This window comes from Erinaceus europaeus, chromosome 6 (assembly GCF_950295315.1).
Source record: "Erinaceus europaeus chromosome 6, mEriEur2.1, whole genome shotgun sequence".
In the NCBI taxonomy this organism is placed as follows: Eukaryota; Metazoa; Chordata; class Mammalia; order Eulipotyphla; family Erinaceidae; genus Erinaceus; species Erinaceus europaeus.
The window spans coordinates 4,587,470-4,602,570 of record NC_080167.1 but is presented as its reverse complement, the minus strand read 5'-3'; the positions used below and the strand labels follow the sequence as shown (position 1 = coordinate 4,602,570).

Sequence of the window (15,101 nt, the reverse complement as noted above, 5' to 3'; positions counted from 1 at the left end):
AATGGCGCCATTTCTGCCCAACGTTATTACAGTGTCTCGGCAGTGCATGCTGGGATACTGTGCTTTGTGTCACCCCAGCCCATTACCTTTTCAGCCACATCAGTGCCAGCGTCGCCCCCACGCGGGGCCACTCGGCCCCATACATCTCCTTCTCCACCTCCAGAATGTTCTGCAGGGTCCGGAACTTGGCGGGGTCGGTGTCATAGACGGCTTTGATTTTCTGAAACAGCAGACAGGGTTTCCCATAGGCAGGCTGTCCCGGGAGCCGCTCTCCGAACCTCTACCCTGCCGTCTCTGGCACCAGGCCCTGAACAGGACGACAGCAGCCGGCTGAATCCATCCTGAAGGCTGCCCCGCAGCTGTCCTGTCGCTCATCCCGCTTGCGGGGATGAAGAGGAGACAGAGGATCAGGGTGGCGAGATGCTGCTTCACAGCGGAGCGGGGGCCCAGTCCAGGCAGCTCAGAGCCCACGCGCTCCAACCACGGCCCGTCGGGCGCCCAGCAGCTGCGTCCCGGCTTCTGTGGACGTATGGAAACTGGTACTGGGGGTGGGGGGGAGCTGGAAGCTAGCTCGCCAGGCAGTGCACATGCCTTGTGGTCCCTGAGGCCCCATGTTCAAGTCCAGGCACCACATGAAGCAACATGGATGGTGCTGGGTGGGGGTCTAGTCTCTCTCTCTCTCTCTCTCTCTCTCTGTCTCTAAAGGGTGAGGATGTTGGCCTGGGGAGGTGGCTGGGCAGTATCACACAGTCATGAGGCCCTGGGGTCTCTCCTTAGAGCCACCTTGCAACAAATAAACTGGGGGGAGGGGGGACTGGGAGAGAGCTCACCCCTGGTAGAACACACGCTTCACCATGCATGAGGACGTGGGTTCAAGGCCCTGATCACTGTGTTGGGAGCACGGCACGGGGCAGCTTCATAAGTGCTGGGGCAGTGCTGTGAGGTCCCTCCTTCATTCTCTCTTTATATATATATTTATTTATTTATTATTGGATAGAGACAGAAAGAAATTGAGAGGGATGGGGGAGGGAGAGAGGGAGAGAGACAAACACCTACAGCCCTGCTTCACCACTCGTGAAGTGTTCCCCCTGCAGGTGGGGAGCGGGAGCTTGAACCCGGGTCCTTGCGCACTGTGGTGTGTCCGCTTCACCAGGTGCGCCGCTGCCTGGCCCCTCCTTCCTCCATTCTCTGTCTCTCTCATTCTCTACCTCTCAACCTCTGTCTAAAGAAAAGGAAAGAATCAGAGAGGAGCAGAGGACTAGTGCAGGCAAGGAGCCCCAGCGATAACTTTGGCAGCAAAAAAAATAATAATAATAAAACAAAGTAAAATTTAAAAAAGGAAAGAAAGGAAGATGGGGCCAGGTGGCAGCACGCCCAGTTGAGCACACACAGTACCATGTGCAAGGATCTGGGTTCAAGCTCTCGCTCCCCACCTGTAGGGTGGACACCTTACAAATGGTGAAGCAGGTCTGCAGGTGTCAGCACAGGTGTCTATCTTTCTCTCTCTATCTCCCCCCTGCCCTCTCAATCTCTCTCAATCTTATAAAGTAAAGAGAGGGAAAAAGTGGGGAGGGCGAGAGTAGATAGCATAATAGTTATGCAAAGAGACTCTCTTGCTTGAAGCTCTCAAGTCCCAGGTTCAATCCCCCGCACCACCATAAGCCACAGCTGAGTAGTGCTCTCTGGTAGGAAAAGGAAAAAAGGAAAAAAATAGCCACCAGCAGCAGTGGATTTGTTGTGCAGGCACTGAGCCCTGGTGTGAAGAAGAAGAAACGAAGGAAGAGGGGGTCGGGCGGTGGCGCAGCGGGTTAAGCGCACGTGGCGCAAAGCGCAGGGACCGGCGTGAGGATCCCGGTTCGAGCCCCCGGCTCCCCACCTGCAGGGGAGTCGCTTCACAGGCGGTGAAGCAGGTCTGCAGGTGTCTGTCTCTCTCTCCCCCTCTCTGTCTTCCCCTCCTCTCTCCATTTCTCTCTGTCCTAACAATGACTAGAACAATAAAATGATAAGGGCAACAAAAGGGAATAAATATTTAAAAAAAAAAGGAAGGAAGGAAGAGAGAGAAAGAGGAAAGGTTAAGGGAAATGGAGGGAAGAAGGGGGAAGGGGAAGGGAGGGAAAGAGTTCTCAGGATTCAAAGACAGGAACGGAAGGCTGGAGCGAGCGGGAATCAGCAGTCTGCGTCTCGGACGCCGCCTCTGCCCCTGCTGTGCGGCCAGTGAGCCTTCAACCTCTCTGAGCCTCAGTTTCCTCAGTGAAGTGAGGAGAACAGCAGAAGCGGCCTCGAGGGGCTCGTAGCTGGGTGAAGAGGTCAGATAACGAGGTACATCGGGGTCCTGGGTGGAGCCCCAACTATGCTGGGGGGCCATCTGTAAGAGGGGCACCCCAGGGACCCTTCCCCAGGCCGACGTCACCTGGGTACGTACCGTGATGTTGCCGCTGATGTCCGCCTTGATGGGGGTGAACACGGGTGACCCGAGGCAGTCTGGGGACAGAGGAGAACGAGGCTCAGATGCCCAGCCAGGATGGGGAGACCTGGGGACAAGAGGGCCAGAGCGAGCCCACCCCACCCCACCCCCACACACAGCTCCCCCATCATGGCAGCTGGCCGAGCCCAGGATGGAGACCTCAGAGGTGAGTGGGAGCCCCACTGCTAACTACACAGGGTCCGAGCAGAGACCTGAGAGTACGCCCTAGCTGACCACACAGGAGGAGGGTGTGTGTGGGGGGCATCTCTGGGCAGATCCCCACCTAGTGGCTCAGCACACCTAGCCAGACTTCTGGAACTTTCTAATTGCAGGTGTTAAAGAGATGCGCCACAAAGCCCACCTCAGATGCTGTGAACGAAATATCCACAGCCCGAATCTGGAGAATTGAGACAGAAATTCAAAAGACAAACAGGAAAAAAAAAAAAAAAAAAAAGCAAAACTTAACAGCAAACTGTAGGACTTGTGAGAACTCTGGTGGTTATCTTTGAGAGGTGGGAGGGTGGGACACAGAACCTTGGTGTAGGTGTGGTGTGGAGCTAGGCGTAACATAACTGTCTCTCCTACAATAATTAATAAGCAAAAGACTTCTCATCATCTTATTTTAATTTTTTTAAGTTTTTTTAAAAATTTATTTTCCCTTTTGTTGCCCTTGTTTTTCATTGTTATTGTAGTTATTGTTGTTGTTATTGTTGTCATTGTTGGATAGGACAGAGAGAAATGGAGAGAGGAGGGGAAGACAGAGGGAGGGAGAGAAAGACAGACACCTGCAGACCTGCTTCTTCTTCTTCTAGCGTTTGCCTGCAGACCTGCTTCACCGCCTGTGAAGCGACTCCCCTGCAGGTGGGGAGCTGGGGGCTTGAACCAGGATCCTTTCTTCGGTCCTTGCGCTTTGCGGCATGTGCGCTTAACCCGCTGTGCTACCGCAAACTCCCAATTTTATTTATTTATTTATTTTTACCAGAGTCCGCGGATATCTTCGCCCACCCTGTCCAACGCTTGACGTCTCGTCACCCAATCTGGTCCCCTTTGCCTACACTGAACTTCTCTGTTCCAGTCTCTTGGAAACAGAGCTGGCAGTCAGCTGAGGTCAAGAACAAACACCTCATCACAGACCCCTGCAAGCGTCCACCCGGCTTTGACCTAGCACGTTATGATCGGGCCCTCCTCAATCGCTATCGAACAGGCCATGGCCGGTGCGCCGCTATGTTCCATCGCTGGGGAGCCAGAGACGACCCGAACTGCCCCTGCGGCTCCAGACAGACTATGACCCACATAGTCAATGACTGCCACCTCTCCAGATTCAAAGGAGGTCTCGAAACTTGACATCAGGCTCAACCTGACGCTGTTGACTGGCTACGGAAGAAGGGCAAACGCTAGAAGAAGAAGAAGAACCAGAGTCCTGCTCGCTTCTGGCTTCTGGTGGTGCAGTGTTGAACGTGGGGCTTTGGAGCCTCAAGCATGAGAGCCTGTTTGCAGAACCACTATGCCGTCTCCCTGTACAGAAACTACTTGAGTTTTATTCTATTTTGAACCAGAGGACTCACTGCTCAGCTCTGGTTTTGTGGTTGTGCTGAGAACTGAACCTAGAATTTCTGAGTCTTGGGTGCTAGACTTTCTGCACGACCATCGTGCTGTCTCCCTAGCCTGATGATGGAGAGGCTGGGGGTGGGCCCAGCTGGTATCACACTTCTAATCATGAGGTCCTGGGTTCGAGTGCCAGTATCACAAGGTAGGGGAAGCCCCACCGACAATGGAATAGTGCTGGATTTCTCTCTCTCTCCCCCTCCCTTTAAAACAACCTAAACCCTGGCTCGAGGTCTCTGGGCAGTGGTCTCACGTACACCCAGAGGCCTCTGATTCACTGCTCGGAGCCACATATGAAATCCAACCTCAACGAAGGGCACTTAGCAGTGTCCAGTGCCTGGATGCCCAGAAAGTGGACTCTGGTCCCTGGACTACTCACCACACCCACGGACAGCTCACTCCTCCCCACCTGTGACCCTGCCAGACGGTCACTGCCCTCAGCTGCCCCCACTGTCGGGAAAGGCGAGGCCCCTGGAAACCGGACCAACCCTCTCCTCTGCAGGACACCTGGACAGCGGGGCCTCCCTCCTGACTCAGCTCCCTGTGGCCGCTGCTCCCAGCCTCCTACGGCCTGGTGGGGGGCAGAGGGGTAGGAATGGAACAGGGCAGAGAGGGGGCATTGGGGCAGGGGGGGAAGGTGGCCCCCAACAGAGAAGGTGGGGAGCCTGCACCAGGACCCACTTCTTGTCCCCTGGAGGCTGTAAGTGGGGGGTGCAGCAGCCTTGCAGACGTGAGGTCCCGACTGCCATCCCCAGCACTGCATGTGACGGAAGAAGGCTCTGCTTCTGTCCCCTCCTTCTCTCTCATGAAAATAAATAGTGGCAAGGAGTCGGGCACAGCGGGTTAAGCGCACATGGCGCAAAGTGCAGGGACCAGCGTAAGGATCCCGGTTTGAGCCCCCGGCTCCCCACCTGCAGGGGAGTCGCTTCACAGGCGGTGAAGCAGGTCTGCAGGTGTCTGTCTGTCTATCCCCCTCTCTGTCTTCCCCTCCTCTCTCCATTTCTCTCTGTCCTAACAATGATGACATCAATAACAACAATAATAACCACAACAAGAATAAAAAGCAACTAGGGCAGCAAAAGTGAAAATAAATAAATAAAATATTTTTTTTAAAAAAAGCTTTAAAAAAGACAACTGAGCTCCCGACAGTCTCCTTGGGAGTGGCGGGGCGAGGGTGCCCTAGCATCTCCCAGCCCCGACTGGGGTCTCAGCTCTGCTGTGACTTGGTGACAGAGGTGCTGGGGAGCCCAGTCCCTCTTTCCGCCAGGCAGAGGGGGCCCCTGAAGGCCCCAGGCCCACACCTGTCCTCCAGGCAGCCAGGTTCCCAGGTCCGGACAAGGTGAGTGACTTCCTGGGGCCACAGAGAGACCCCGGTGCTCTCCTCACCACCTTCCCTTCTGGTCCTACTCGTGCATGATTCCACCAGTCCCAGTGGACTTTCAAAACTTCAGAGACAGAGACAGAGAGACACCAGACCCTCCCACACAGTGCTGGGGCTCAAGAAGCCTGACGAGCTCTCTCTCTCCAACCCCCTCCTCCTAGAAGCCTTCCTCCTGTGTGTGCCTGAGTTCAACCTGCACCAGAGCAGAGATGATCTTCCCCCCGGTTGGGAGCAGGAGTCACAGCCTCACCCCTGAGAGAGAATGCCACCCAGCCTCCAAATCAGGCCTTTCCCGTTTTCCTGGTTTGCAGCCTTCACCCGCTGTCAGTCAACTGGCCCTTTCAATGCCACCCAGGGCCCAGTACCCGGGGCCCCAAGGGGAAGGGGAGGGGAAAGGGGAAGCTGCTTTCCAGTTCCTTACCCCACCCTACTCCACCCCCAGGAAAAGATCAGCTGCCCCCCCCCCCTCCTTTCCTGAGACAGCTCTAACACACTCAGCTTCTAAACAGTCAGGCCTGGGGTCTCCCTGGGACACAGCCCCCTGGCCCCTTCTGTGCAGACCACGAAGCACCAGGAAACTGTGCCCGGAGTAAGGTTCCCATGGCAAGTGGTAAATATTTGACCGTTTTCCTTTCTTTTTCTTGTTAGTTCTGCACAGAAGGGGCCAGGGGGCCCTTTCAATCTCAGAGAGACACAGACACAGGAGAGACACCCCAGCCTCTGCTCCATGCTGGTGAAGCTTCCCCTGCAGTGTCTCCATGTGGTGCTGGGAACTCGGACCCAGGTCCTTGCATCCGGTACAGGGTGCGCTCTGCTGACTGAGCTATCTCTGTCTCCCAGCCCCGCCACCTCCCACATGCTGAGTGCACCGACCTTCTCTACTTCAGCCATGCTGGATGGGGCTTCCCTAAGACTTTAAAGACTCAGTTATGACACGTGAGAGATGTCACAGGAGAGAGACGCCAGAGCATCATTCCAGCACATGTAGTGCTGGGGACTGAACCAGGACCATCAGGCCTGGAAGTCTGATACCCCTAGCAGTGGGGCTGCCTCTCCAGGCACATGTTGGGGTGTTCAGGGCAGCTGAGTGAGGCTCTTCCTGTGGGCTGGGAGCCACTTCTCCAACCCCCGCTGTGCTCCTGCCGCCAGAAGGTGACCCGCAGAGCAGTCAAGCCCCGGTGACACCTCAGGCTTCCTGCTGCGGCCACATCCCCGGACACCCAGGCTCCTTCCTCTCTTTCCAGGCGGGCTCCCGGCAAGACCACAGCAGAGTCTGGAAATTTCCATCCACCCACGCTGCCCTCAGTGCCCGCCTCTTCCCCTACAGGAAGTGGCGGGGGCCACGGGGGTGGGGGGCTGTGACCCTACCGCCAGCCTGGCACTCGGGGCCGGCTCCCCTGGGGACAGACTGCAGCCCGGCACGTGGGATCACAGGAGAGTCGGGCCTGGGGACGCGGCGAGGGGGGCGCAGCTCTGGGAGCTTCTGCTCTAGACTCAGCTCTTTCTTCCAAGGGGCTGGATGATGAGGTGGGGGTGGGGAGGGGCAGGCTAGCTTTACAGGCCCTGGGTCACGAGGGTCAGAGGGAGGCACTCGGGTAACAGGCGAGGGGCATGAATCATTCATTGCTGTGTCTGGGGGAGGGGGTGGCCAGTCTGCCATAGGGTCCATTTGGAAGGTACAAGCCCTGAAGATACCCACCCAACTAGGGTCTATGTATCCATCGGGAAGAACCAGGCCTGGGGTGACAGCCAAGTGGTTCTGCAAAGACTTGCACACCTGAGGCTGAGGTCCAGGTCTAATCCCAGCACCACCATCATCCAGAGCTGAGCAGTGCTCCGGAAAAGAAGGAGAAAAGACAAGAAAAAGTGCAGAAGAATTCCAAATGCCGCTTTTAAAAGTCACCTCCGTGGGGCCAGGTGGTGCTGCACCTGGTTGAGTGCACATGTTACAACGCTCAAGGACCTGGGTTCAAAGTCTGGGTCCCCACCTGCAGGCAGGAAACTTCATGAGCGGCTGAAGAAGGCCTGCAGGTCTCGGTCTCTCTCTCTCTCTCGCTCTCGCTCGCTCTCTTCCCCTTCCCTCTGTCTCTATGCAATAATAATTGTTATCTCCATGACACGTAACTCTCTGACAGCCTCTTTGGCAAAAACCAGCCTTGAATCATGTGTGTGTTTTGAGGGAACTTGGAGCCTCTGGTGCCTCAGGCATGGAAGTCTGGGGTGACGTCAGTGGTGCTGTCTCCATAGCCCTGGCTCAGCCTTTCAACAAGGCAGCAATGGCTTAAGACATATTCCATCAAAGGCCAGATCTCTCCTTGAAGGGAGTATAGAAGGGACTCAGGGAATGGCCTGGAGGGTGGTTCAACAGATAATGCGTCAGGCTCTCAAGCAGAAGACTCTGAATTCAGTCCCTGGTATTGCTTGTGCTAGAGTGAAGCTCTGGTTCTTTAATAAGTTTAAAAAAAAATTAAGGGACTTGGGGGAGAGTGAGGCAAAGAAAGCATTATTTCTGAGCCCTGCGGTGTGAACCGACACCCTGACCTCCGGATAGAAAGATGGGGTTTCTACAGGGTCCCAGAGAGGGCTGACGGCTGGCGGAGCTGCGCACCAAAATAAATCCGTGAAGATAGAACAGGCCCCCATAGAGCAGTGCTGTCGGCAGGGAACGGAGCAGCCAGCAGCCACCACCCCGGCCATTTTAAAACCAAAAACAATGAAACCCAAAAGGAGAACCTAGTACTTCCACCAGCTGCCAGCTCACCGGAGCAAACCACTTCCTGTCACTCCCCTCCCCCACAAACAGCACCCAAGGGCGCACTGTGGCCTGGAGGAAGGAAGGCTGCCCAGAGCCTGAGGCCACCATGGAGGAAGGAAGGCTGCCCAGAGCCACAGTTGGGTGGCAGGTCCCAGTGTTTCACCCTCTGAAGCTCAGTCTCCTGAGAAAGGGTGTGGACTCTCCCTCCTTATGAGACACTGTGAGGCTGGGGGGCTGGGGCATAGCTGTAAGAGCTTTTGCTGGGATGTATGAGGCCCTGGGTTCAAGCCCCTTCACCACCAAAGAGCAATAAAGTCAAAGCCAAGTACAACTACAGGGATGGATGGTGAAGCAGTGCTCGCTCTTTCTCTCTCTCTCTCTCATCCAAAAACAAAAAACAAAAAACAAAAAAAAAAAAAGTGGTCCGGGAGGTGGCGCAGTGGTAAAGCTTTGGACTCTCAAGCATGAGAGGTCCCAAGTTCAATCCCAGCAGCACATGTGTCAGAGTGACGTCTGGTTCTCTTTCTCCTCCTATCTTTCTCATTCATAAATAAAATCTTTTTTAAAAAAAAAAAAGAAAGAAAGAAAAGAAAAAAGGAAAGAAACTGGGCCAGGGAGGCAGCTCAGTGCATTCATGAAGCCCTGACTTTGATCCTGATACTGAATAAAAATAAGGACTGTGACCAAGGGGGAGCTCACCTGGCAGAGCACACTCTGCTGTAAGTGAAGCTGTGGGTTCGAGCCCCAGCACCATGTGGGAGCACCACGTGCAGCACTGGGGGAGGCTCCATGGCTGGTGGAGCTCCGGTGGTGTCTCTCCTCTCTCCTGACCCATCTCCCCTCTTCTCCTCCCACAGAACAGAGAGTGAGGGACTGAGCTGCAGAAGCCACTTAGGCGATGGGCTCATGCCCTGGCTTCCCCACCGGGTGACTCCACACCCGGCTCACTCTGATTCACTTTCAAATCAGTGTGCGCTGGGACCCCGCCTGGAGACCACCTGGGGGGGAGCCCTGCACACCTGGTCCCCTGGTCCGGGGTCCCAGCGGCTTAGACAAGTCGCCATGGTGACCAACCACTGTCACCTCCTCTAGCTGAAAGGAGGCTGGGACAGCAGGTCTCAGGGCCGCACTCCTCCCCAGGATCGGGGCGCCTGGGTTCCTATCATTCTGCGCTCGCCGGCCAGAGTGAGGGGGGACCCCTCTTTCTGGGGGCACTTGAGGCTTGTGACTAGACAGCCAGGCCTACAGATGCCCACTTAATGAACTGCCTGACCCCAGAGAGAACACCCCCAGATTCTGGGTCCCACTGAAGCCGAAACCACCCCTGCCAGCAGCTATGCCCCTGTCCTCCCCTCAGACGGTGAGAAGGAGCAAGGGGCCCCTCTGGCCAGTGTGGGTCACCAAGTGTCCCGGGAGCAGACCTGGCCTCAGGTACAAGCGCTGGAGACAAAGGTGGGTAGAGCCCATGGATGGTGGATGAGTGCTTTCTTTGCTGTCTGTCCCTCTCCAAATCTCTTTATGTCTCTGGAAGCACAGACAGAGCACTGGGCCAGGGCGGCGTGTGCCGAGACCTTGGGTTCTGACCTCTGGCACGTGTGTCCCCACTCCGAGGGGAAGACACTGTCATGGCCGGTCACTCGTGCCTGCGGGGAGGGTAGGAGGGGCCCTGCCTCCTCATTTGGAAAGGGAAGAAAGGCAGGCACTTCTAGAGAGCCCACAAAGAGAAGAGCGGGCCCGGGGACATTCCCTCCTCAGCAAACGTCACAGCTCACGGAGGGCTGTGCCCGGGGGACTCGGCACAGACGGGGCAGGTCCTGTGGAGCCAGGAGATGCTCTGCTGGAGTGGCCAGAGATGCTTCCCTAGGGATAAAAGGGCGTGTGGTGGGGACAGCTTGGGGCCTGAGGTCAGACCAGCACCACACGGGAGCACCTCACAGCACCAAGGGAGCTCTGTGGTTGGTGCAGTGATGCTGTGTGGTCTCTCCATCTTTCTTCTACTCTCTCTCCTTTCTCCTTTAAAAAAAAAAATGGTTGGGAGTCCGGCGGTAACGCAGCGAGTTAAGTGCAGGTGGCGCGAAGCGCAAGGACCAGCGGAAGGATCCCGGTTCCAGCCCCCGGCTCCCCACCTGCAGGGGAGTCGCTTCACAAGCAGTGAAGCAGGTCTGCAGGTGTCTGTCTTTCTCTCCCCCTCTCTGTCTTCCCCTCCTCTCTCCATTTCTCTCTGTCCTATCCAGCAACGACGACGACATCAATAATAACTACAACAATACAACAACAAGGGCAACAAAAGGAAATAAATATTTTTTAAAAGATGGTTAAGTGGAACCCAACATTCCAGAAGCAACTGTTGCCAAGAAACTCTTTTTGCTGCCCCCAGGGTTGTCGCTGGGGCTCAGTGCCTGCACTGCAAATCCACTGCTCCCGGAGGCTGTTTTTTGTTGCTCTTATTATTGTTATTGCTGGAGAGAGGAGGGAAGACAGAGAGGGGGAGAGAAAGACAGACACCTGCAGACCTGCTTCACCACCTGTGAAGCGACTCCCCTGCAGGTGGGGAGCCGGGGGCTGGAACTGGGATCCTTAAGCCGGTCCTTGTGCTTAACCTGCTGTGCAACCAACCGCCTCCCGCCATGGAACTCTTGGCGCCAACCAACCACTCAGAAAGCTGTCTCTCAGAGTGGGGTTAAGCGGGAGCCACTGAGGCTTCTAGGCAGGAGTGACCCCTCAGCTGTGGCCTCTCCCTCCCTCCTCCCACAGTTGACTGAACAGATGGAGGCGGTCACAGGCCAGCAGAGGAGGCAGATTACGGGGTCAGGGAGGATGAGGGTCACCCACAGAGGGCCGGCCTCCTGTGGACACAGTAGGAGCTGAGCTGCCGGGCATCCAAGCTTTGGGCTGGGATGGCTCCGCCCAGAGCTGCTGTGACACTCCCTGGTGGGTGGGCTTCTGCAGTTACTTTTGATTTTCAGAAGAGAAGATACTCAGGCAAAGAGAGTGACACACACCACCACCACCACCACCACCACCACCACCACGTCCCCAGATCAGAGCTGACGGACAGCTGGTCCCAAGAGTTCTAGGGAAAAGCCACCAGCGGCTAGGAGACCTACTCCCCGGGAGAGCTAAGAAGACTTTCTGTGGGCCGGGGCCGCTGGGCCTGTGTAAATGGGGCTTCTGTCTGCTCTGTGACAGCCCCCCCCTCTGCCTGCTCTCCCCCCACCAGCATGGAGCAAAGACAAGGGCCTTTGAGATGGGGGAGCGGGAGCGGGGCTCACTGCTGGCTCCAGCTGCCACCAGCCCGGCCCCTGAAGCCGGTGGATAATGGTGTCAAAGGTGAAGGTGCCGCCAGTATGAGGAGGAGAAAGAGAACCCCAGAGGGGTGCTCTGCCAGCGTTTCTCACCCCCACCCCCGGCTCCAGGGAGTCTCTCCTCACACCACCCCAAAAGTCAGAAGTCATTCCACCTTGCCAGATGCTGAGAACCGCCCGCTCAGACGGGTTCTGAATGTGCCTCAGAGAGCCAGCGACAAGCTGTCACAGCAGTGAGCCCCTGCGTGTGGGGACACTGCCTGCCCTCAGTGGGCACAGTGGCTGGGCCCCGCTAGGCACCAGGCAGTGGACTGGTCCTGGCCGCCCACCACTCCAAACTGGAGCCAGCGGAATTCAGTGACCACTCCTGCCACCCTCAGACCTGCCTGGCACTCGGGGCTCCCCCGGGGAAGTTGGCACTAGGGAGACACAGAGGCTCAAGTCACAACTACAACCAGTGCAGGGTTCGAGGCTCCAGGGGGACCACCACCCACCTCAGCCCAGGGGGAGTGAGGGCCTGCCCCGGAGGAGGCCGTGTCCAAGCTAAGGACCGGCCAGCTCACAGGTGGCAGCAGGACTCTGGCCTGGGCAGGTGTGTCCCCTGCCTGCAGTGCAGGAGTGACGCGGCAGGCCGGCTCCGGTTGCATATTCCTGACCGAGCCAGGAGGCGAGGGGCAGGCTGGGCTACTGTTTCCTCTCTTGCATTTTCCATCCAAGCCTGTGCCGGGGGTGGGGGTGGGGAGCCGGCTTAGGGGCAGCTTCCAGGGCTCCAAGGACCTTCCTGGACCCGAGGGAGGGTGTGCGTCTCTCAGAGGGAGGGGGTCCAGCTCAAGCATCCTGGGTCTGCAGTGGCCCCAGGACGCTGCTCCCCCTCGTCCTGACTCCTGACCCAAACAGGGAGGGAAATTCCAGGTGGTTGGTTCTAAGACTTCCTAGAAACAGGTCTTAGAATTCTGTGACTCTGTCTCTAGAACTCTGCCCTGGAGCGGCCCTGGAGAGGAGGAGGTGGGTCTTGGGTCTGGGGTGGGGGGTTTCCCAGGGAAGAGAGGGCTCACCAGGAGGGAGACCGAAAGGAGAAGCGGAGGCGGGTATGAGATGGGAGAAGGGAGGGCTCACTTTCAAGGAGGAGGAGGGAAGAGAGCAAAGATGGGGGAAGACCTGGGAGGAGAAAGGGGCAGAGGTGCTGGAGGCGTAGGAGGAGGCCTGGAGGTTGGAAGTGATTTGTAAGAGTAAGAGGGGCTGGGTGGTGGAGTAGATGGCATAATGGTTATGCACAGAGACTCCCGTGCCTGAGGCTCTGAAGTCCCACGTTCAGTCCCCAGCACCACGGCAAGCCTGAGCTGAGGGGTGTCAGGGCAGGTGGGCGATTAGGGGTGCACAGGGGTGGGGGGGTGCTGAAGTGCATCTGGGGATGTCAGGTGCCTGGGGGTGGCTGAGACTTGGGGTTCTGAGAGGTGAGTGAGATCTGGGGGTGTCAGGGGAAGGTGGCTGGGTCTGGGGGTGTCAGGGGAAGGTGGCTGGGTCTGGGGGTGTCAGGGGAAGGTGGCTGGGTCTGGGGGCGTCTGGAGGGGGTGGCTGGGTCTGGGGGTGTCTGGAGGGGGTGGCTGGGTCTGGGGGCGTCTGGAGGGGGTGGCTGGGTCTGGGGGTGTCAGAGGAAGGTGGCTGGGTCTGGGGGTGTCAGGGGAAGGTGGCTGGGTCTGGGGGCGTCTGGAGGGGGTGGCTGGGTCTGGGGGCGTCTGGAGGGGGTGGCTGGGTCTGGGGGTGTCTGGAGGGGGTGGCTGGGTCTGGGGGTGTCAGAGGAAGGTGGCTGGGTCTGGGGGTGTCAGGGGAAGGTGGCTGGGTCTGGGGGCGTCTTAGGGGGTGGCTGGGTCTGGGGGTGTCTGGAGGGGGTGGCTGGGTCTGGGGGTGTCAGGGGACGGTGGCTGGGTCTGGGGGTGTCAGGGGAAGGTGGCTGGGTCTGGGGGCGTCTTAGGGGGTGGCTGGGTCTGGGGGTGTCTGGAGGGGGTGGCTGGGTCTGGGGGTGTCAGGGGACGGTGGCTGGGTCTGGGGGTGTCAGGGGAAGGTGGCTGGGTCTGGGGGCGTCTTAGGGGGTGGCTGGGTCTGGGGGTGTCTGGAGGGGGTGGCTGGGTCTGGGGGTGTCAGGGGACGGTGGCTGGGTCTGGGGGTGTCAGGGGAAGGTGGCTGGGTCTGGAGGCATCCGGAGGGGGTGGCTGGGTCTGGGGTCGTCTGGAGGGGGTGGCTGGGTCTGGGGACGTCTGGAGGGGGTGGCTGGGTCTGGGGGTGTCAGAGGAAGGTGGCTGGGTCTGGGGGCGTCTGGAGGGGGTGGCTGGGTCTGGGGGTGTCAGGGGAAGGTGGCTGGGTCTGGGGGTGTCAGGGGAAGGTGGCTGGGTCTGGGGGCGTCTGGAGGGGGTGGCTGGGTCTGGGGGTGTCTGGAGGGGGTGGCTGGGTCTGGGGGTGTCAGGGGACGGTGGCTGGGTCTGGGGGTGTCAGGGGAAGGTGGCTGGTCTGGGGGCGTCTTAGGGGGTGGCTGGGTCTGGGGGTGTCTGGAGGGGGTGGCTGGGTCTGGGGGTGTCAGGGGACGGTGGCTGGGTCTGGGGGTGTCAGGGGAAGGTGGCTGGGTCTGGGGGCGTCTGGAGGGGGTGGCTGGGTCTGGGGGCATCTGGAGGGGGTGGCTGGGTCTGGGGGTGTCAGGGGAAGGTGGCTGGGTCTGGGGGCATCTGGAGGGGGTGGCTGGGTCTGGGGGCGTCTGGAGGGGGTGGCTGGTTCTGGGGGTGTCAGGGGAAGGTGGCTGGGTCTGGGGGCGTCTGGAGGGGGTGGCTGGGTCTGGGGGTGTCAGGGGAAGGTGGCTGGGTCTGGGGGCTTCTGGAGTGGGTGGCTGGGTCTGGGGGTGTCCGGAGGGGGTGGCTGGGTCTGGGGGTGTCTGGAGGGGGTGGCTGGGTCTGGGGGTGTCAGGGGAAGGTGGCTGGGTCTGGGGAGGACCTCAAGCAGGCGGTAGGGAGGACTTGGGGTGCAGTGGAGGCCATGGGACCTGGGGGCGGCGGGCTGGCTCGTGGGGGCGTGGGGCGTCGGGGTGCACGGGGGACGCGGAGGGCCCCATCCCGGCTCACCGAAGAAGGGCGGCAGGTGGGACACCGCCTCCAGGAAGGGCCCCGTCTCGATCTGCTTGTCCGCCGGCAGCGGCTTCAGCAGGTGCTCCGCCAGCAGCGCCATTTCGGGGTCGAGGCCCGCGGTGATGCCCCAGCCGGCGGCGCGGGGATCCACGCCTCGCCCGGGGCCGCTGCCGTCCGCGCCCGGCCCGTCCCCGCCCCCCGGAGGCCCCGCGGCCGCCAGCGTCGCCACTTCCGCCCGCCGCCCGCCCGCACCGCGAGCTCCGAGCGCCCCCGCCCGCCCGCCGGCGCCTAAGCGGCCGCCGCGCCGCCCCGCCCCATGCGCTCCGACCAATAGGCGGCCTCCGCCGCGCGCCCAACAACCAATAGGCGCCCGCCTCCGCCCGCAGCCGCGCCGCCATTGGCCGGGAGGCGGAGCCAGCCCGCGGGCGCGGAAGCGGGCAGAAGAGCCGCCCAGGTGAGCCGCCCAGGTGTGCCGCTCCCA

General features: G+C 59.2%; 1 protein-coding gene across 1 annotated transcript in view; it reads right to left on the bottom strand.

Moving 5' to 3' along the window:
- Positions 1-14,889, bottom strand: part of GLTP (glycolipid transfer protein) — a 20,462-nt gene extending 5,573 nt beyond the window's left edge. Inside the window, exons 1-3 of the mRNA XM_060192611.1 lie at positions 14,618-14,889; positions 2,423-2,481; positions 87-220 (exon numbers count right to left, since the gene is read on the bottom strand). Coding sequence (XP_060048594.1) covers positions 87-220; positions 2,423-2,481; positions 14,618-14,720 — 296 coding nt within the window. The 5' untranslated portion in view covers positions 14,721-14,889. The remainder of the gene's footprint in view (positions 1-86; positions 221-2,422; positions 2,482-14,617) is intronic.
- Positions 14,890-15,101: the final 212 nt, after the last annotated feature.